The following is an 18,046-nucleotide window of genomic DNA, read 5'->3' as shown; positions in this document are numbered from 1 at the left end:
TTTGCCCAGCCACACTCTTTTTTCCCTCTTTTCCTCTCCACCTTTTTCTTCTCCACCTTTTTCTTCTCCTTAGCCCCACCAGCTTGCTTACCGTTCGCCTCAGACCCAGTACTCACCTCCTACCCACCACCGGAGTCTCCGTTACTACAGCAACCTGCCTCTGCTCATGTTGCCCAGCTGCAACCACACTCACCTCCACCAGCCCACTAGCTCTCACCCCCATCTTCCTCCGCGGCCTGCGCACCACCACTTGGCCCTGCTCTATTCTCCTCTCCCCCGGTACCCCATCCAGTAGCCTGCCCCATAGCATAGCTAACCCCAGCCTCTGCCTCCTGCGTACTAGCCAACGGTATCGCCTGATTCCAGAAGGAATGGCTGCCGTTTTACGGGCTCCTAACCAATTGTGCTGTTTTGTGTGTTTTTTCGTGTTGTTTGTAACTTATTTTGTACATAATGTTTCTGCCACCGTCTCTTATGACCGAAAAAAGCTTCTGGATATCAGAACAGCGATTATTCATCTCGAACTGGACAAAGATTTTTTCTTTAACGAGTCAGACGCAAAGGATTTACAGCTGCTACCGGACCAGGCCCAAATCCCTGTCATTCGCATGAGACGCCGATACAGGGGACGCAGATCCGGGTGCCTTGTGAGAATTTGTCGGCAAGTGGGTAACCTGCCTCTACCATTTGTCTTATTGGCCAACGTGCAATCATTGGAGAATAAACTGGATGAGCTCTGTTCTAGACTATCCTACCAACGGGACATTAAGAACTGTAATATCTTGTGTTTCACGAGTCGTGGCTGAATGACGAAATAGATAATATACAGTTGGCTGGGTTTTCCGTGCATCCGCAAGTTGGGGGGGGGGGTATATATTGGTCATGGCTCCCGAGTGGCACAGCGGTCTTAGGCACTGCATCTCAGTGCAAGAGGATTTACTACAGTCCCTGGTTCGAATACAGGCTGTATCACATCTGACCGCGTTTGGGAGTGCCATAGGGCGGTGCACAATTGGCCCAGCGTCATCCGGGTTTGGCCGTCATTGGAAAATAAAAATAGAATTTGAATTTGAATTTTTGAAAATAAAAATAGAATTTGTTCTCACCTGACTTGCCTAGTTAAATAAAGGTTACATTTAAAAAACAACTTGTGGCAACTGCAGCGCAATCAATAGGAGGTAAACAGTGGCTGGTGCTGAAAATATAGCTAACTTGTTATGCAAGTGTTGCACACCAACAGATGGAGAAATCCTACACCAGTCGAGCAAATAATTTCAACAATAATCTTCATTTTAACTTGCAATGTATTCAATGCTTAAGTACTCTAAAGTGTTACATTTCTAACTCGAAACAGCAGTACTGTATTTCTTCATCAACATCTTCATGCTTCCGTTAATAAAAAGACATTCAAATGTTGATGTTTATTTAAACTACATTTTAGTCGCACTTTACATTGAAATACAATGTAAAAATGCGCAGAATACAGTAAAGACCAGCACTCAATTTATTTAAGCATTATTTTTAGCAATATTAGGCCTACTTTACAGTATTGTCGCCTACTGTACCTGTTCATTTTCCTGGTTTTTCGAGTTGTGGAGAGTCAGGTGGAGAATGGTTGAAAAGGGCGAGGAACGAGATGGAGTCATAATCCATGCCAGGCACACCTGTGAGCTCTGGAACTCCACCTCCACCAGGCAGAGTCAACATACCTGGTGGGTTCATCAGGTCGTCGGTTCACCTTGACATTTCCATTCCTCTTCTGACAACAGAACTTGACCAACTGCTCACCAGGCACAGCAAGGGCCGCCCGGACCGTTATGCTGTTCTGCTGTTCCAAGGATGTGTAACTGAAGAGAGATACACAAGTAATTTTTCCAACAAATGTTTACAGACAGATAATTTCACTTATCATTCACTGTATCACAATTCCAGTGGGTCAGAACTTTACATACACTAAGTTGACTGTGCCTTTAAACAGCTTGGAAAATTCCAGAAAATGATGTCATGGCTTTAGAAGCTTCTGATAGGCTAATTGACATAATTTGAGTCAATTGGAGGTGTACCTGTGAATGCATTTCAAGGCCTACCTTCAAACTCTGTGCCTCTTGGCTTGACATCATGGGAAAATCAAAAGAAATCAGCCAAGACCAAGAAAAGAAGGAAGAAACCACTGCTCCAAAACCGCCATAAAAAAAGCCAGACTACGGTTTGCAACTGCACATGGGGACAAAGATCGTACTTTTTGTAGAAATGTCCTCTGGTCTGATGCAACAAAAATAGAACTGTTTGGCCATAATGACCATTATTATGTTTGGAGGAAAAAGGGGGATGCTTGCAAGCCGAAGAACACCATCCCACCCGTGAAGCACGGGGGGGGGGGGGGGATCTTGTTGGGTGGGTGCTTTGCTGCAGGAGCGACTGGTGCACTTCACAAAATAGATGGCAAAGTGGTGATCCTAACTGACCTAAGACAGGGAATTTTTACCAGGATTAAATGTCAGGAATTGTGAAAAACTGAGTTTAAATGTATTTGGCTAAGGTGTATGTTAACTTCCGATTTCAACTGTAACTTCCACAAGGCTGTGAACAATCTAAGAGACAAGGCAATAAGGGTCTTCTACGCAATCAAAAGAAACATTCAACTCGACATCCCAATTAGGATCTGGCTAAAAATACTTTTATGGTTGTCGGGTCTGGGGTCCACTCACCAACCAAGAATTCAAAAAATGGAACAAACACCAATTGAGACACTTCATGCAGAATTCTGCAAATGTATACTGTGTGTACAGTGCAAAACCCCAAACAATGCATGCAGAGCAGAATTAGGACTATGCCCTCTAGTAATCAAAATCCAGAAAAAGAGCCACCTAAACCACCTAAAAGGAAGGAATGCCCACACATTTCACCACAAGGCCCTCACCTACAGAAAGATGAACCTAGAGAAGAGTCCCCTCAGCCAGCTGGTTTACAATTAGACCCAACCAAATGATGAGAAAGCAAAAAGATAACTATTTGTATCACTGGAAAGATTAAACCAGAAAACAGAGCAAATTGGAATGCTATCTGACCCTAAACAGAGAGTACACATCCTTGACTATGTACAGACTCCGTGAGCATAGCCTTGCTATTAAGACAGGCCGCCATAGAAAGACAGGCTATGTGCCCACTGCCCACAAAATGAGGTGGAAACTGAGCTGCACTTCCTAACCTCTTGCCAAATGTACGACCACATGAGAGATACTTATTTCCCACAGAGCAAACAGACCCACAAATAATTTGAAAACAAATCAAACATTGATAAACTCCTGTATCTGTTAGGCGAAGTACTGCAGTGTGCAGTCACAGCCCGTTGTCATGAGAAAAGGGCAACCAGTGGAGAACAAACAACATTGTAAATACCACCAATATTTATCTGTTTATTTATCTTCCCCTACTTCCCCTTCTATTCCTACGACAACTATTTGCACATGTACATAGCTGATAATATAACACTTGAAATGTCTATCTTTTTAAACCTTTTTGAGCGCAATATCTACTGTTAAATTCGAATGTTTTTTTATTTATGTTGTTTTGTGTCTTCTCACTTTTGTTTATTTCACTTGCTTTGGCAATGCAAACGCGTTTCCCATGCCAATAAAGCGCCTTTGCGGCGTGCTGAGGAGCGACTGACTCCCCCGCCTGAGGGGCTGCTGTGGAACTGCAGCAGGCAGGGCTGGGATTCCTGGCTAACACCACCCCCTCACAGCCCTCACAAACACAAACACAAACAAACACACCCACACACAAACACACACAGCCACTGCAATGCAGGAAGGAGCTTCCCTCGGCCATGCGTGGGAGAGACACCAATCACTGCCTGGCTCTCACCAAGTGAGCTGTGAGGGCGGACTGTTCAGGGAGGGGATCCCTCATTTCTCTCCATCTGCCTCTCTCTCTCTCTGTCTTTCTCTCTGTCTGATTATTTTTCTCTCTCTCGGTCTCTTTCTCTCTCTCCCTGTCTCTCTCTCTCTCTTTCGCTCTCTCTTTTTCTGTATCTCTCTCTCTCCTCTCTCCCTTCCTCTCTCCCTCCCTCCCATCCGCCACTCCCTCTCTCGTTAACAGGTCTTAAGCAGCTAGTACCACACACACATGGAAGATGTGGGTGGAAGGAGGAAGATAAATAAAAGCCTCAGTCTCAACGACTCAATCCAGACTGTTGTGTTTGTGACTTCACAGTGCAGTTAAAGGATTGGTTCACTATTATAGAATGAAATCTCTATTGTTTATGTAATTGGCATGTTATAGAAGGGTCCAGACACGTTTTTAGGGATTTGACTTGGTTTTGGGAAACTCACCCACAGTAGACTTCCTCATTGCTCGTTCTGCGCTATGGGGGCACCGGAGAAAACATGAACAAAGGCTCCACAAACACCCAAATACGTCCTTTTAGAAACGGCAAAGCTCTCAGTATAGTGATGCAGGTCTTTAGATGTTGTACACATGAAATTGTATAATTCTGAACTTTATCCGCAATGTTATATTTCATTGTGTGACTCGAGCGTTTTCCCCTATCAGCTGTGCTGCGCAAGCTACATGAAGAAGCAGCACAGCTGGTAAGTTTCTCAAAACCAAATGAAATCGCCCCAAAATTTGACCTTTCTATAACATGCCATTACAAATATACAGATTAGGTTAAAAAAAATTGTGAACCACTTGTTTAATGAGTGAGACCTCCCCCTCTTTGTCTTGGTAATCCATTCCAACATTTGCCCAATCAGCAGTAGGCCTATATATTTCCAGGTTACTCATGGGTAAGAAGAATGGAAATGGGCCTCTTTAATTGGCTAGATAACAGATGGTGGTTTATGTGGTTACAAAAATCATCACAACTGGGTTGCATGTTGTTCCAAGATAGTGTCAGAAATATGATTGCTTCATGGTGTAACTATAGAGATCTGATGTTTGCACACACCACTGACTGTATTGCCAATATATACTTAAAACATTTTTTTTATAGCAAATTCATTATTTTTAAAGCTTATTTTGTGTCTGAAGTTTTCATTCTTAATGTAGAGGAAGGAAAGACTTGTAATACTCTCCAAAAAGCTTCACCCACAGCCAAGTCCTCAGCTGGGAGGCAGACTGCTGTCAGCATATGAGTGTTCCAGGCTCTGACATGTAGCTAAAACGGTGTGTGTGCTCCCGTGCGTGTCCGGTAAGTATGTGTGTGTGTGTGCCTGCAGGGAGTTTGCCAAGGAGCGTGAGCGTGTGGAGAAGAGGCAGGAGTTTCTGAAGCTTCGCAGGCAGCAGCAGATCGAGAGGGAGCTGACTGGATACCTGGAGTGGATATGCAAGGCAGGTCAGACTGCCCTCTATTCCCTCTCTTTTTTATTTTTAAGACCTAATACCCCTTTACTTTAATACTTAAAGTTTAAATATTGCTCAAGTTATTGCTAAAGTTTTAGTTACATGCAAACATGATTTGATACCATATGCAGTAATCTGCCATACATTATCTTTTATACATATATATATTATATATATATATTACATTGTGCTGACATAGCATTAGTCTTAGGGCTTTATGATATGCAATATTAAGTATGCTGATGGTTTGGAGTGTGTGTGTGTGTGTGTGTGTGTGTGTGTGTGTGTGTGTGTGTGTGTGTGTCTGTCTGTCTGTCTGTCTGTCTGTCTGTCTGTCTGTCTGTCTGTCTGTCTGTCTGTCTGTCTGTCTGTCTGTCTGTCTGTCTGTCTGTCTGTCTGTCTGTCTGTCTGTCTGTCTGTCTGTCTGTCTGTCTGTGTGTGTGTGTGTGTGTGTGTGTGTGTGTGTGTTTGTGTGTGCGCGCGTGCATTGGTGGAAAAAGTATACAATTGTCATACTTAAGTAAAAATATAGTTACTCAAGTAAAAGTGAAAGCCACCCAGTAAAATACTACTTGTCTAAAAGTATTTGGTTCTAAAAATATCGTACTTAAGTATCATAAGTAAATGTAATTGCAAAAATATACTACAGTATCAAGAGTAAAAGTATAAAACATTTCAAATTCCTTATATTAAGCAAACAGACGGCACCATTTTCTTGTTTTTAAAATGTTCAGATAGCCAGGGTCACACTCCAACACTCAGACATTACTACAGATAGCCAGGGTCACACTCCAACACTCAGACATTACTACAGATAGCCAGGGTCACACTCCAACACTCAGACATTACTACAGATAGCCAGGATCACACTCCAACACTCAGACATTACTACAGATAGCCAGGGTCACACTTCAACACTCAGACATTACTACAGATAGCCAGGGTCACACTCCAACACTCAGACATTACTACAGATAGCCAGGGTCACACTCCAACACTCAGACATTACTACAGATAGCCAGGGTCACACTTCAACACTCAGACATTACTACAGATAGCCAGGGTCACACTCCAACACTCAGACATTACTACAGATAGCCAGGGTCACACTCCAACACTCAGACATTACTACAGATAGCCAGGGTCACACTCCAACACTCAGACATTACTACAGATAGCCAGGGTCACACTCCAACACTCAGACATTACTACAGATAGCCAGGGTCACACTCCAACACTCAGACATTACTTACAAAAGATGCATTTGTGTTTAGTGAGTCCACCAGATCAGAGGCAGTAGGGATGACTACGTGTTCTCTTGAAGTGTGAAATTTGGACTATTTTTCTGTCCTGCCAAGCATTCAAAATGTAATAAGTCATTTTGGGTGTCAGGGAAAATGTATTGAGTAAAAAGTACAATATTTTCTTAAGGAGTGTAGTGAAGTAAAGGTTGTCAAAAATATAAATAGTAAAGTAAAGTACAGATAACCCCAAAAAAACGACTTGTAGTACTTTAAAGTATTTTTACTTAAGGACTTTACACCACAGTGTGTGTATGTGTTCGTTATATGGTGTGTGGCTGACACCTGTGTATTTGTTTCAGAGGAAGTGATGCTGGCGGAGGAGGACAAGCACGCTGAAGAGAAGTCCCCTCTGGATGGAGCGTGGTACAAAAGGAAACACAACAACCCAGGTCAGGAGTATACCAGGGCCCTGAGTTGGTCAAGTCAGACCACCTGATCTGATCAGTGGAAACTCGGTGCCTTGGTTATGAGCTTTATCCGAGTGTCGTCTCCCTGTGTTTGCCCAGGACTGCTTACCCAGTCTCCTCTCTGGCTGTGGCTGTAGATGTGTGAGGCTTTGGGCTGATGCCACCCACCCTCTCTGTGCTAAACATTGTGCTGTTGCTGTTATCAAGGCCTTGTTAGCACAACACAGAAATAATCAAAGCCCAAGTGTGAACCCACAGTAATTATGGGTGTTGGGGCCACATGTAAATTGTATTACAATGGGAGAGAAGTGCACAGGGCCACAGTTCAGAGAGAGCCTGGCTGGGAGAGTGTGTTTGAGGGAACTGTGTTGCCAGTTTGAATGGTCTGTTGAGCTAACAACACCTGAGAGGCCTCCCCTGAGATGCTTGTAGTAACAGTGTTTCACAAGCTATCATAAATGTGAAGGGCTCAAGTTGTGTGCTGCTTTTTCCAAAGGAAGTACATTGCCTGATGGAAGTCCTGTATTAATGCCCTGAGAGCTGATGTCATATCCATCAAACACACATACTGTGTATACATTATCTCCCTCGAACAAACTACACTAAGATACTCTTCACACAGAAATCTGGTGTGGTACTAACCCTAAAGTATTGTTCTAATGTGTGTTCAGTGTTGAAAAGAGCAAAGAAGAGCAAGAATGACCTGATCAATGCTGAGGAGGGCGAGGACCACTTCACTGACATCTCATCTGTTGGTAAGGCCAACGCCCGTGACTCGGACCTCTTGATCAACGTGTCAGCTTTCACACTGCTCACTGCTGTATTCTGTTCTACCCAATGATTTCTAATCACTAGATGACTGATGCAGGGCACTGTTTTGAAGCCACCGCACCGGCCATCTTGGCACCCCCACCACTATAAAACTATTTTGGAAGCTCTAGAAATGCATGTATTAATGGAGAGCTTGGGACAATAAGGTTGTACCTGCAAAAAATATGATTCTGAGATAATTAGCTTTAAAGTTCCGAAACTTAATTGGTTTGAATGGTGTCATCAATTTTTATCTTGTATTCTTTTGAACTGAGCAACATGAATTGGGGATATTTGGAAAGAACAAGGCTCAGTCAATAACTACATTTGACTAAAATGCAGCTAGAACCTTATAGTCGCAAGCTCTCATGATGTGTACATTTGTTTTTCGACACATTTATTCTATTAAAGACACCTTAATAAATTATTTAAATTTATATTATACAGTGCTCAAAAAAATAAAGGGAACACTTAAACAACACAATGTAACTCCAAGTCAATCACACTTCTGTGAAATCAAACTGTCCACTTAGGAAGTAACACTGATTGACAATACATTTCACATGCTGTTGTGCAAATGGAATAGACAAAAGGTGGAAATTATAGGCAATTAGCAAGACACCCCCAATAAAGGAGTGGTTCTGCAGGTGGTGACCACAGACCACTTCTCAGTTCTTATGCTTCCTGGCTGATGTTTTGGTCACTTTTGAATGCTGGCGGTGCTTTCACTCTAGTGGTAGCATGAGAGAGTCTACAATCCACACAAGTGGCTCAGGTAGTGCAGCTCATCCAGGATGGCACATCAATGCAAGCTGTGGCAAGAAGGTTTGCTGTGTCTGTCAGTGTAGTGTCCAGAGCATGGAGGCGCTACCAGGAGACAGGCCAGTACATCAGGAGACGTGGAGGAGGCCGTAGGAGGGCAACAACCCAGCAGCAGGACCGCTCCATCTTTGTGCAAGGAGGAGCAGGAGGAGCACTGCCAGAGCCCTGCAAAATGACCTCCAGCAGGCCACAAATGTGCATGTGTCTGCTCAAATGGTCAGAAACAGACTCCATGAGGGTGGTATGAGGGCCCGACGTCCACAGGTGGGGGTTGTGCTTACAGCCCAACACCGTGCAGGACGTTTGGCATTTGCCAGAGAACACCAAGATTGGCAAATTCGCCTCTGGCGCCCTGTGCTCTTCATAGATGAAAGCAGGTTCACACTGAGCACATGTGACAGACGTGACAGAGTCTGGAGACGCCGTGGAGAACGTTCTGCTGCCTGCAACGTCCTCCAGCATGACCGGTTTGGTGGTGGGTCAGTCATGGTGTGGGGTGGCATTTCTTTGTGGGGCCGCACAGCCCTCCATGTGCTCGCAAGAGGTAGCCTGACTGCCATTAGGTACCGAGATGAGATCCTCAGACCCCTTGTGAGACCATATGCTGGTGCGGTTGGCCCTGGGTTCCTCCTAATGCAAGACACTGCTAGACCTCATGTGGCTGGAGTGTGTCAGCAGTTCCTGCAAGATGAAGGCATTGATGCTATGTACTGGCCCGCCCGTTCCCCAGACCTGAATCCAATTGAGCACATCTGGGACATCATGTCTCGCTCCATCCACCAACGCCACGTTGCACCCCAAACTATCCAGGAGTTGGCGGATGCTTTAGTCCAGGTCTGGGAGGAGATCCCTCAGGAGACCATCCGCCAACTCATCAGGAGCATGCCCAGGCGTTGTAGGGAGGTCATACAGGCACGTGGAGGCCACACACACTACTGAGCCTCATTTTGACTTGTTTTAAGGACATTACATCAAAGTTGGATCAGCCTGTAGTGTGGTTTTCCACTTTAATTTTGAGTGTGACTCCAAATCCAGACCTCCATGGGTTGATAAATTTAATTTCTATTGATCATTTTTGTGTGATTTTGTTGTCAGCACATTCAACTATGTAAAGAAAAAAGTATTTCATAAGAATATTTCATTCATTCAGATCTAAGATGTGTTATTTTAGTGTTCCCTTTATTTTTTTGAGCAGTGTATATTGCTTCTACCTCTACTAGCTGTCTCATGTCACCAAATTCTGTGGCAGGCCTGGAACAATAATTTTCTTAGAATGTGCTTCAATTGAATGATGTTGCATATTGAATCATTTTGTTCGTCTTTTAATTAGATTGTGGTGGTATTGGGCCTATTTCCTACAATGTGTATCAATTTGGGTTAAATACTAGCCTTTATAATGCAATAAGTAACTCAAATTGCTATACTTCCCAGTATGTGACATAAAGAATTCCTGGTTGTATCTATTCTGTTAGACAACTGCCCTTTAAGAATGACTAATGACAGAAGCATTGCAATAGCCTCATATTAAAAAAATTATGAAGTAATAATATAATAATCTCCAAATGTTCCCTGCTTTTTTTCAGATAGCTAACTATCTGTTTGAACTCCTCAGTCTCCCTTGCATAAGTGATTATTAATACTCCTCAATTAGATCTGCATCACTGTACAGCAACTAAAGGGGAGTAGGTGGTTTGGCTCAGTATTAGAATCCCATATAAAAAATATATGACAGGGAGAAGGAGAGGGAGATGAAGAGAGAGAGGAAAAAGGCAAGCCTGACTTGGTGCTCAGTTTATGAGGCTCCACACCCGAGTTACATTTGGAGCTGAATATAGCCCAGGAAATGATGATTCTCCCTCTCCTCCTGGGCCACTAACGAGGTGCTAATAGAACCATTTTTCACTTTTCTTTTTTTGGTCCAGCCTCAAATTTTTGTTTAATTTAAGTTACAGATGGTTTATTATGGTCCAGGGGCTGGGAGGTGGAGGCAGGGGAGAAGGGAGGAGGGCAGTGCACAGAGTTCTCTATGGATGAACTAGCCAGGACACTGAGAAGATACTGAACAATATGATGCAGCATTATTAAAGAGAAATGTAAAGGCAAATCTGCTAACTGTCATATTACAAATGCCCTCTACTTCACATACAAGTTGCTGTGTTTGACATGCTATGCTGTGGTTTGATTGAGCCATAGTGCACATTTTGGGGTTTATTAGCTGTGATTTTGAATCTTTCCTCTCATTGAGTCTGATGACGTTTCGAGGCGGTCCCCACCAAGTGAAAACGTTCAGGTCATGAGGTTACATCAAAGTGATTTCATTGAGTTCTACAGAATTGATGACTGTGTGACTTTATCTCCAGTTTGTGTGCTGTTCCCGCCACTGTTCCTCCAGGGTCTCCGTTCGCCCGGGCCAGCCTGAAGAGCAGCAAGAACGGCAGTGCCTCCTACTTCCGGAGGAAAGAGAAGCGGCTCCGCTTCACCATCAGACACCTGGTCAAGGCTCAGAGCTTCTACTGGACAGTGCTGTGTCTGGTGGGCCTCAACACGCTGTGTGTGGCCATCGTCCATTACGACCAGCCTGAGTGGCTCACATATGCACTGTGTAAGTCCTGCCCAACGTCCGACCTGCGTGGGAGGGAATGCTGTTCCATTTGTTTTCCTACCATCACCAACAGGACGTATCGTTCTATTTATTTGCTGTTTGTACAATGAAACCATCTACACTGTGTTAGTTGTATTGAAACAGGGCCTTCACGTCAGACATCAGGGCGGTCATATTTGACTCAGTGAATTGATCTGTGTGTTATTCCATCTCCCTTGCAGATTTGGCAGAGTTTGTATTCCTGGCCTTGTTTCTGACTGAGATGTCCATGAAAATGTATGGACTAGGACCCATGAGCTACTTCCATTCGTCTTTCAACTGTTTTGATTTCGGAGTAAGTGAGACTGCGATCCAATCAAACCTGCACTTCTGAAATGTTTAATAGTAGAGAATGACATTGCATTAGAGAGAACACACATTTTGTTGTAATTCAATGTACTCTCCTCCCAGGTGATTATAGGCAGTATTTTTGAGGTGATCTGGGCAGTTGTGAAACCTGGGGCCTCCTTCGGCATCAGCGTCCTGAGAGCTCTCCGTCTGCTCAGGATTTTCAAAGTCACTAAGTGAGCGATCCGTTACACCCTGATCCAAAACACGACATGATCACCTGTACATGACTCGATGATATACCACTATCACCTCCTCATTCCTCCTCTTCATCCCCCTGCTGTAGGTATTGGAACTCTCTGAGGAACCTGGTGGTCTCTCTACTCAACTCCATGAAGTCCATCATCAGCCTGCTGTTCCTCCTCTTCCTCTTTATCGTGGTGTTCGCCCTACTGGGCATGCAGCTCTTTGGGGGACTGTGAGTCCACCCTTATTGCCTCTCACAGTAACAGTTCCTGTCCAGTACACACACTGTACTGTATTATTCATGGGTCCATACTACTAGAGCAACAACGTGCTTTAGTAAAAACAACGTACATCTATATTATATCACAAGCTAAATGGTAATGCTAACAACAATGGAACTGACTAATGTTGAGTGATACTGGTGATACATGGTGATACTCAACATTAGCCAGTTCCATTGTTGTTAGCATTACCATTTAGCTTGTGATATAATGTAGATGTACGTTGTTTTTACTACAGTACGTTGTTGCTCTAGTAGTATGAAGAGGAGAGAGTAACAGTATGGAAAGGAGAGGTTTTCATACCTCCACTCTTTGAATTATTGAGCCCACTTAGAAACAGAGTAGATGCTCTCTGTGTTGTTCAACGGAGCAGGTGGCCTCTGTGTTGTTCAACTGAGTAGGTCTCTGTGTAGTTCAATGGAGTAGATGGTCTCTGTGTAGTTCAATGGAGTAGAAGGTCTCTGTGTAGTTCAATGGACTAGATGGTCTCTGTGTTGCTCAACAGAGTAGAAGGTCTCTGTGTTGCTCAACAGAGTAGAAGGTCTCTGTGTAGTTCAATGGACTAGATGGTCTCTGTGTTGCTCAACAGAGTAGAAGGTCTCTGTGTTGCTCAACAGAGTAGAATGTCTCTGTGTTGCTCAACAGAGTAGAAGGTCTCTGTGTAGTTCAATGGACTAGATGGTCTCTGTGTTGCTCAACAGAGTAGAAGGTCTCTGTGTTGCTCAACAGAGTAGAAGGTCTCTGTGTTGCTCAACAGAGTAGAAGGTCTCTGTGTAGTTCAATGGACTAGATGGTCTCTGTGTTGCTCAACAGAGTAGAAGGTCTCTGTGTTGCTCAACAGAGTAGAAGGTCTCTGTGTTGCTCAACAGAGTAGAAGGTCTCTGTGTTGCTCAACAGAGTAGAAGGTCTCTGTGTTGCTCAACAGAGTAGAAGGTCTCTGTGTTGCTCAACAGAGTAGAAGGTCTCTGTGTTGCTCAACAGAGTAGAAGGTCTCTGTGTTGCTCAACAGAGTAGAAGGTCTCTGTGTTGCTCAACAGAGTAGAAGGTCTCTGTGTTGCTCAACAGAGTAGAAGGTCTCTGTGTTGCTCAACAGAGTAGAAGGTCTCTTTGTTGCTCAACAGAGTAGAAGGTCTCTGTGTAGTTAATAATCCAGATAAATACAGAAATACTCCAGTCATGTGATCTAAATGCACAAGTGGCAGGCAGAGAGGACATCATGAACAATAGATGCATGCAGTTGATCCAAAGAGAAATGACACTTGACAGGCCTTGAAATGCCCAGCCTGGGAGTATGAACTACAGTACAATCACTTCCTGACATAATGGAAGCAGGATCTCTGTGTTGTTCAGGCTCTTCCAGTGTAGTGTTCAGTCAGGCTGTGTGCTGTCCATGGTCTTCCAGTGTAGTGTTCAGTCAGGCTGTGTGCTGTCCATGGTCTTTCAGTGCAGTGTTCAGTCAGGCTGTGTGCTATCCATGGTCTTTCAGTGTAGTGTTCAGTCAGGCTGTGTGCTGTCCATGGTCTTTCAGTGTAGTGTTCAGTCAGGCTGTGTGCTGTCCATGGTCTTCCAGTGTAGTGTTTTCAGGCAGGCTGTGTGCTGTCCATGGTCTTTCAGTGCAGTGTTCAGTCAGGCTGTGTGCTGTCCATGGTCTTTCAGTGCAGCGTTCAGTAAGGATGTGTGTTCAGGCCCTTCCAGTGCAGTGCTCAGTCAGACTGTGTGTTGTTCAGGTCCTTTCAGTGCAGTGTTCAGTCAGAGATAGATTAAGGACTAGTGGTTGTGAAGCTGCTTCACCCAGCCAGATCCAGCCAAAGCCTGCCCACTTCAAGCGTACCAGGAAATGTATGCTAGCCAAATCCACTTGAGCTGAGGTGTCCCATCCAGGTGCATGGATCATTATTCACTCTTTGAATATAATTCATATTCAACATTATGCCTGTCCTAGTCAAAATAAAATAAACACATTTAGTGGGATAGATACAATATTAGATGTACACTATACAGTAAGTCACCTGTTTTATCTATTGTATAATATTGTATTGATCTGTTGTATTTTGTATATTATGATGATTCGTTTGTACAGACGCACATCTTTTTACCTCACATTAGAGTGGAGGGTTTTCTGCAGACCTGCATTGTCTTTTCTCTAGTTGGGGAACTAATGAGAGCTGTACTAATGAATATCCGTCTATGCGCCAACGGATTTCAGCAAGCAGAGAGAGAGGACACACTTTGTTTGCTTTCTGCACGGTTCTCATTGTTGGAAGGTGTAATGAGGTCCCTGTAGATTGTTACAGAGCAATACAGAATATCAAGATTAGCACAAGTTGTTGTGAAATCAGCCTTGACGGAGAGGTTTGCGGGAGCCAACCGGGCTGTTAGGGCTCTGACAGTGGCAAGATGTACTATGCCTATTGTGCTGGAGCAACACAATAGTAAACTAGGACTAAGTGGGGTTCCTCTCATCTTCTCAATTTCCATGGTGATGAGGGATTATAAAATCTCGAGCGTGAACCTGTGTTCTAACCTGTGTTCTGTGTTTCCTATTGCAGGTTTAATTTTGACGAGGAGACGCCAACAACAAACTTTGACACCTTTCCAGCAGCCATTCTCACAGTTTTCCAGGTGAAGTTCACAAAAGGCTAAATGAAGTCGGATTTTTGTCTTCCTTTTGAAAATCATTTCATGCTATAACTACTGTAATGCCATTAGCGAAATCCGTGTAACAATGTGTTTGTGTGTCTCCCAGATTCTGACAGGAGAGGACTGGAATGCGGTGATGTATCATGGGATAGAGTCCCAGGGGGGCGTGCGCCGGGGAATGTTCTCCTCCATCTACTTCATCGTTCTCACCCTGTTTGGAAACTGTATCCTCTCTGGATGATCAACCTGCATTGATTAACCTTTACTACTGTCAAGCATCATGACTTCAGAGCTCTGTGATAGTATCATGATTTAGCGTTGATTTGTAAGCTATAAGAATATATATATATATCCACACCGTATAAGATCCAATGTAAATATTGATCGACTCATTAACGGTTTGAACTTTCCTGACCCCTCAATGATCAGACACTCTCCTCAATGTCTTCTTGGCCATCGCTGTTGACAACCTTGCAAACGCACAGGAGCTCACTAAGGTAGAGTACATACTACAGTAGGGCTTCCAGCCTCTGTGTTCTCTGACTGGAACCTCCCCTCTCTGGAGTCCCTGAGAACCCTGGATAGAGAGACAGAGAGACGTGTTCCCCTGATGATCCATCACGAAAGTCAGCTGTCTAATCAAATGCCACATGGAATTTCATTCCCGTATTTATGTTTGTTGAATATGACAGTGAATATTCCTATTAGGATATATAGTGCCTTGCTTTATTGGTTCCTTAACCCTGTCGCCTGGGGCTGTTCTGGGATGACTGATGTTTGTCCTGGTCAATAACTCAAGGTAATGAACCTCCCAACTGGTTGTATGATTTGCGACCATTCATAATAATACACCTATGGGGAAGAGGCTTAAATCTTTGTGGCCACACCAGAGAGAGGTGAAGGCTTTTTTGGGGGGGCTTGTGGCAGGGCTTATCATCATGGAACCATTGATGGCCCACCTACCCACCCCTGGGTGGTCTCCGTTCCTCACTGTGTTTGTGCTCCTCAGGATGAGGAAGAGCAGGAGGTGGCCATCACCAAGAAGATGGCCCTCCAGAAGGCCAAGGAGGTCAAGGAGGTCAGCCCCATGTCGGCCGCAAACATCTCCATCACAGCGTAAGTCCTGATCAGGCGTTTCCCCCTTGCTACCCCCCTGCCCTCCCTCTCTCATAGCACTCCCACAGATCAAACCTCCCTCAACCCCCCCCCCCCCTCCCTCAGATCAAACTTCCCTCCCTCACACCCCCTTTCACAGATCTAACCTCCCTCCCACCCACTCCAGCAGATCAAACTTCCCTCCCTCACACCCCCTTTCACAGATCTAACCTCCCTCCCACCCCCTTTCACAGGTCAAACCTCCCTCCCCCACACCCCCTTTCACAGATCTAACCTCCCTCACACCCCCTCCCTCAGATCAAACTTCCCTCCCTCACACCCCCTTTCACAGATCTAACCTCCCTCCCACCCCCTTTCACAGATCAAACCTCCCTCCCTCACACCCCCTCCCACTGGTCAAACCTCCCTCCCTCACACCCCCTTTCACAGATCAAACCTCCCACACACCCCCTCCCACAGATCAAACCTCCCTCCCTCACACCCCCTCCCACAGGTCAAACCTCCCTCACACCCCCTCCCACAGATCCTACCTCCCTCCCTCACACCCCTTCCCACAGATCAAAGCTCCCTCCCTCACACCCCTTCCCACAGATCAAACCTCCCTCCCTCACACCCCCTCCCACAGCCTTGCCTCCCAAACACACCACACCAAGTAGGTCTACATGGGATTGTATCTGCTGTTTGTGGCTTTATGTTGTATTATTCTGTCTGGACAACCAATTTTTTCAGTTGATTGTGCTCTTCTGAGGAGTTACATAGGATGTAACCCTTCTGTTCCCAATGTCTGGTGTTTTGATAGATCATGTGTTCTCTCTTTGAGTCACTGAAGGGCTCAACGGTGTAAGTGTGTTGAGAAGCAGTTGATAAAAGGCTTAATGCCTGCTAAGTCCTTGACTAGGTTCAGAGACACCTTAATACTCTGGCTCCCACCCCCACATAGGCTACACAGCATCCTGTACACAGGCCAACATGGAGCGGAGAGGGCAATGCCAGCAAGGTAATTTCCTCAACAGTGAGCCCAGATTGTGCATGCAACGCTGTACATTCAGACACATGGTTCTGGTGACAGTGGAACCTCTGGTGTATGCCTTTGTTGGAACCCTTACCACTAATCTCTCTTGGAAGGACAGGCACTTAACCTGAAATGTAAATTCAGCGAAAAAGAAATAGATAGTCCACATAAGATTTGGCACATTTCAGTCATTGTATGGGCACCGTATCCTTGTATTGCCATTCACCAGTATGTACTGTATAACACCTGTAATTAGTGTATTCATAGTCGATGGTAGCAGGATATGTGATTCTGTCATTGTTTTAAATGTTTTGTCTTAAATGTTTCAAAGCACTGTTTTCTCTTGTTATTTAAAAAATGTAATGGAGCCATTTGGTTTGTTCAATCTTCTTATTAATATAGGCTTTGGGATTTTTTTCCTCCGCATTTCCTCAAAGGAAATATACATGTAATGTATAATTGGACTTGAAATATGGCCCCTATAAATTGGTCTCTGCAAAGCGAAATATGACTGTTTTCGCTATTTGTCTTGGAGGTTGAAAGTCTCAAAGCTGCTACTCTCATTCCTTTGTTAACTCATTCTGTTGGTCTCAAACTGAGACTCCCCTTGAGTTGACGTGTAGTGGGAGAGTCAGGGACAGGCAGGCGGATGGATGGACAGAGGGTGCCCTGTCCTCCTTCTGGCCCTGACCTCTCCCCCTCGTTTGTTCTCCCTCCCCCGTCTTTTGTTTTTTTTGCATGTGCAGTTTTGTAAAGCAAAGTCAAGGTGCACTCTCTAGCAGCTCGTCCGTCTGCAGCGTTAATTCACTGTGAGTGTTTACTCTCCGTTACACTATACCTCATCACCCTCCTCCTCCTCCCTAGCCTGGGTCCTATACTGTATGTACAGTACAACAATTCTTCTATTGTTTGTGCTAGAGCACAAACACACTGCACCACCAGGCTACCTCACCTCCCCTCCCTCCGTCTCCCCTTTTACTCCCAACTGTTTCTCCTGAGCATTGAGCCATACCATTGTGAGTTTTCCTCTGTGTTGAACTGGAGCAGATGAATGTGGCATCCTTTTTTCCAGTAACAGGTATTATGAGATTGGTATGCTCGTTCTGTATGTACATACATGTATGCACCTTTTC

The 18,046-nt window shown here is 44.6% G+C and overlaps 1 protein-coding gene across 10 annotated transcripts in view; it reads left to right on the top strand.

The window, feature by feature from the left end:
• Nucleotides 1-18,046, top strand: part of LOC129826113 (voltage-dependent N-type calcium channel subunit alpha-1B-like) — a 149,136-nt gene that overhangs the window by 76,944 nt on the left and 54,146 nt on the right. For 5 of the 10 annotated variants that reach the window (XM_055886456.1, XM_055886451.1, XM_055886449.1 and 2 more), the window contains exons 8-20: nucleotides 5,223-5,338; nucleotides 6,950-7,039; nucleotides 7,729-7,812; nucleotides 11,073-11,291; nucleotides 11,513-11,625; nucleotides 11,742-11,854; nucleotides 11,965-12,096; nucleotides 14,695-14,767; nucleotides 14,892-15,009; nucleotides 15,215-15,282; nucleotides 15,795-15,901; nucleotides 16,842-16,898; nucleotides 17,660-17,722. In XM_055886456.1, coding sequence (XP_055742431.1) covers nucleotides 5,223-5,338; nucleotides 6,950-7,039; nucleotides 7,729-7,812; nucleotides 11,073-11,291; nucleotides 11,513-11,625; nucleotides 11,742-11,854; nucleotides 11,965-12,096; nucleotides 14,695-14,767; nucleotides 14,892-15,009; nucleotides 15,215-15,282; nucleotides 15,795-15,901; nucleotides 16,842-16,898; nucleotides 17,660-17,722 — 1,353 coding nt within the window. The remainder of the gene's footprint in view (nucleotides 1-5,222; nucleotides 5,339-6,949; nucleotides 7,040-7,728; nucleotides 7,813-11,072; nucleotides 11,292-11,512; nucleotides 11,626-11,741; nucleotides 11,855-11,964; nucleotides 12,097-14,694; nucleotides 14,768-14,891; nucleotides 15,010-15,214; nucleotides 15,283-15,794; nucleotides 15,902-16,841; nucleotides 16,899-17,659; nucleotides 17,723-18,046) is intronic. The other 5 variants (XM_055886457.1, XM_055886454.1, XM_055886450.1 and 2 more) reach the window with 4 other exon arrangements.

Source organism: Salvelinus fontinalis, chromosome 28 (assembly GCF_029448725.1).
Source record: "Salvelinus fontinalis isolate EN_2023a chromosome 28, ASM2944872v1, whole genome shotgun sequence".
Lineage (NCBI taxonomy): Eukaryota > Metazoa > Chordata > Actinopteri > Salmoniformes > Salmonidae > Salvelinus > Salvelinus fontinalis.
This window is presented reverse-complemented; position numbering and strand designations above follow the sequence as displayed.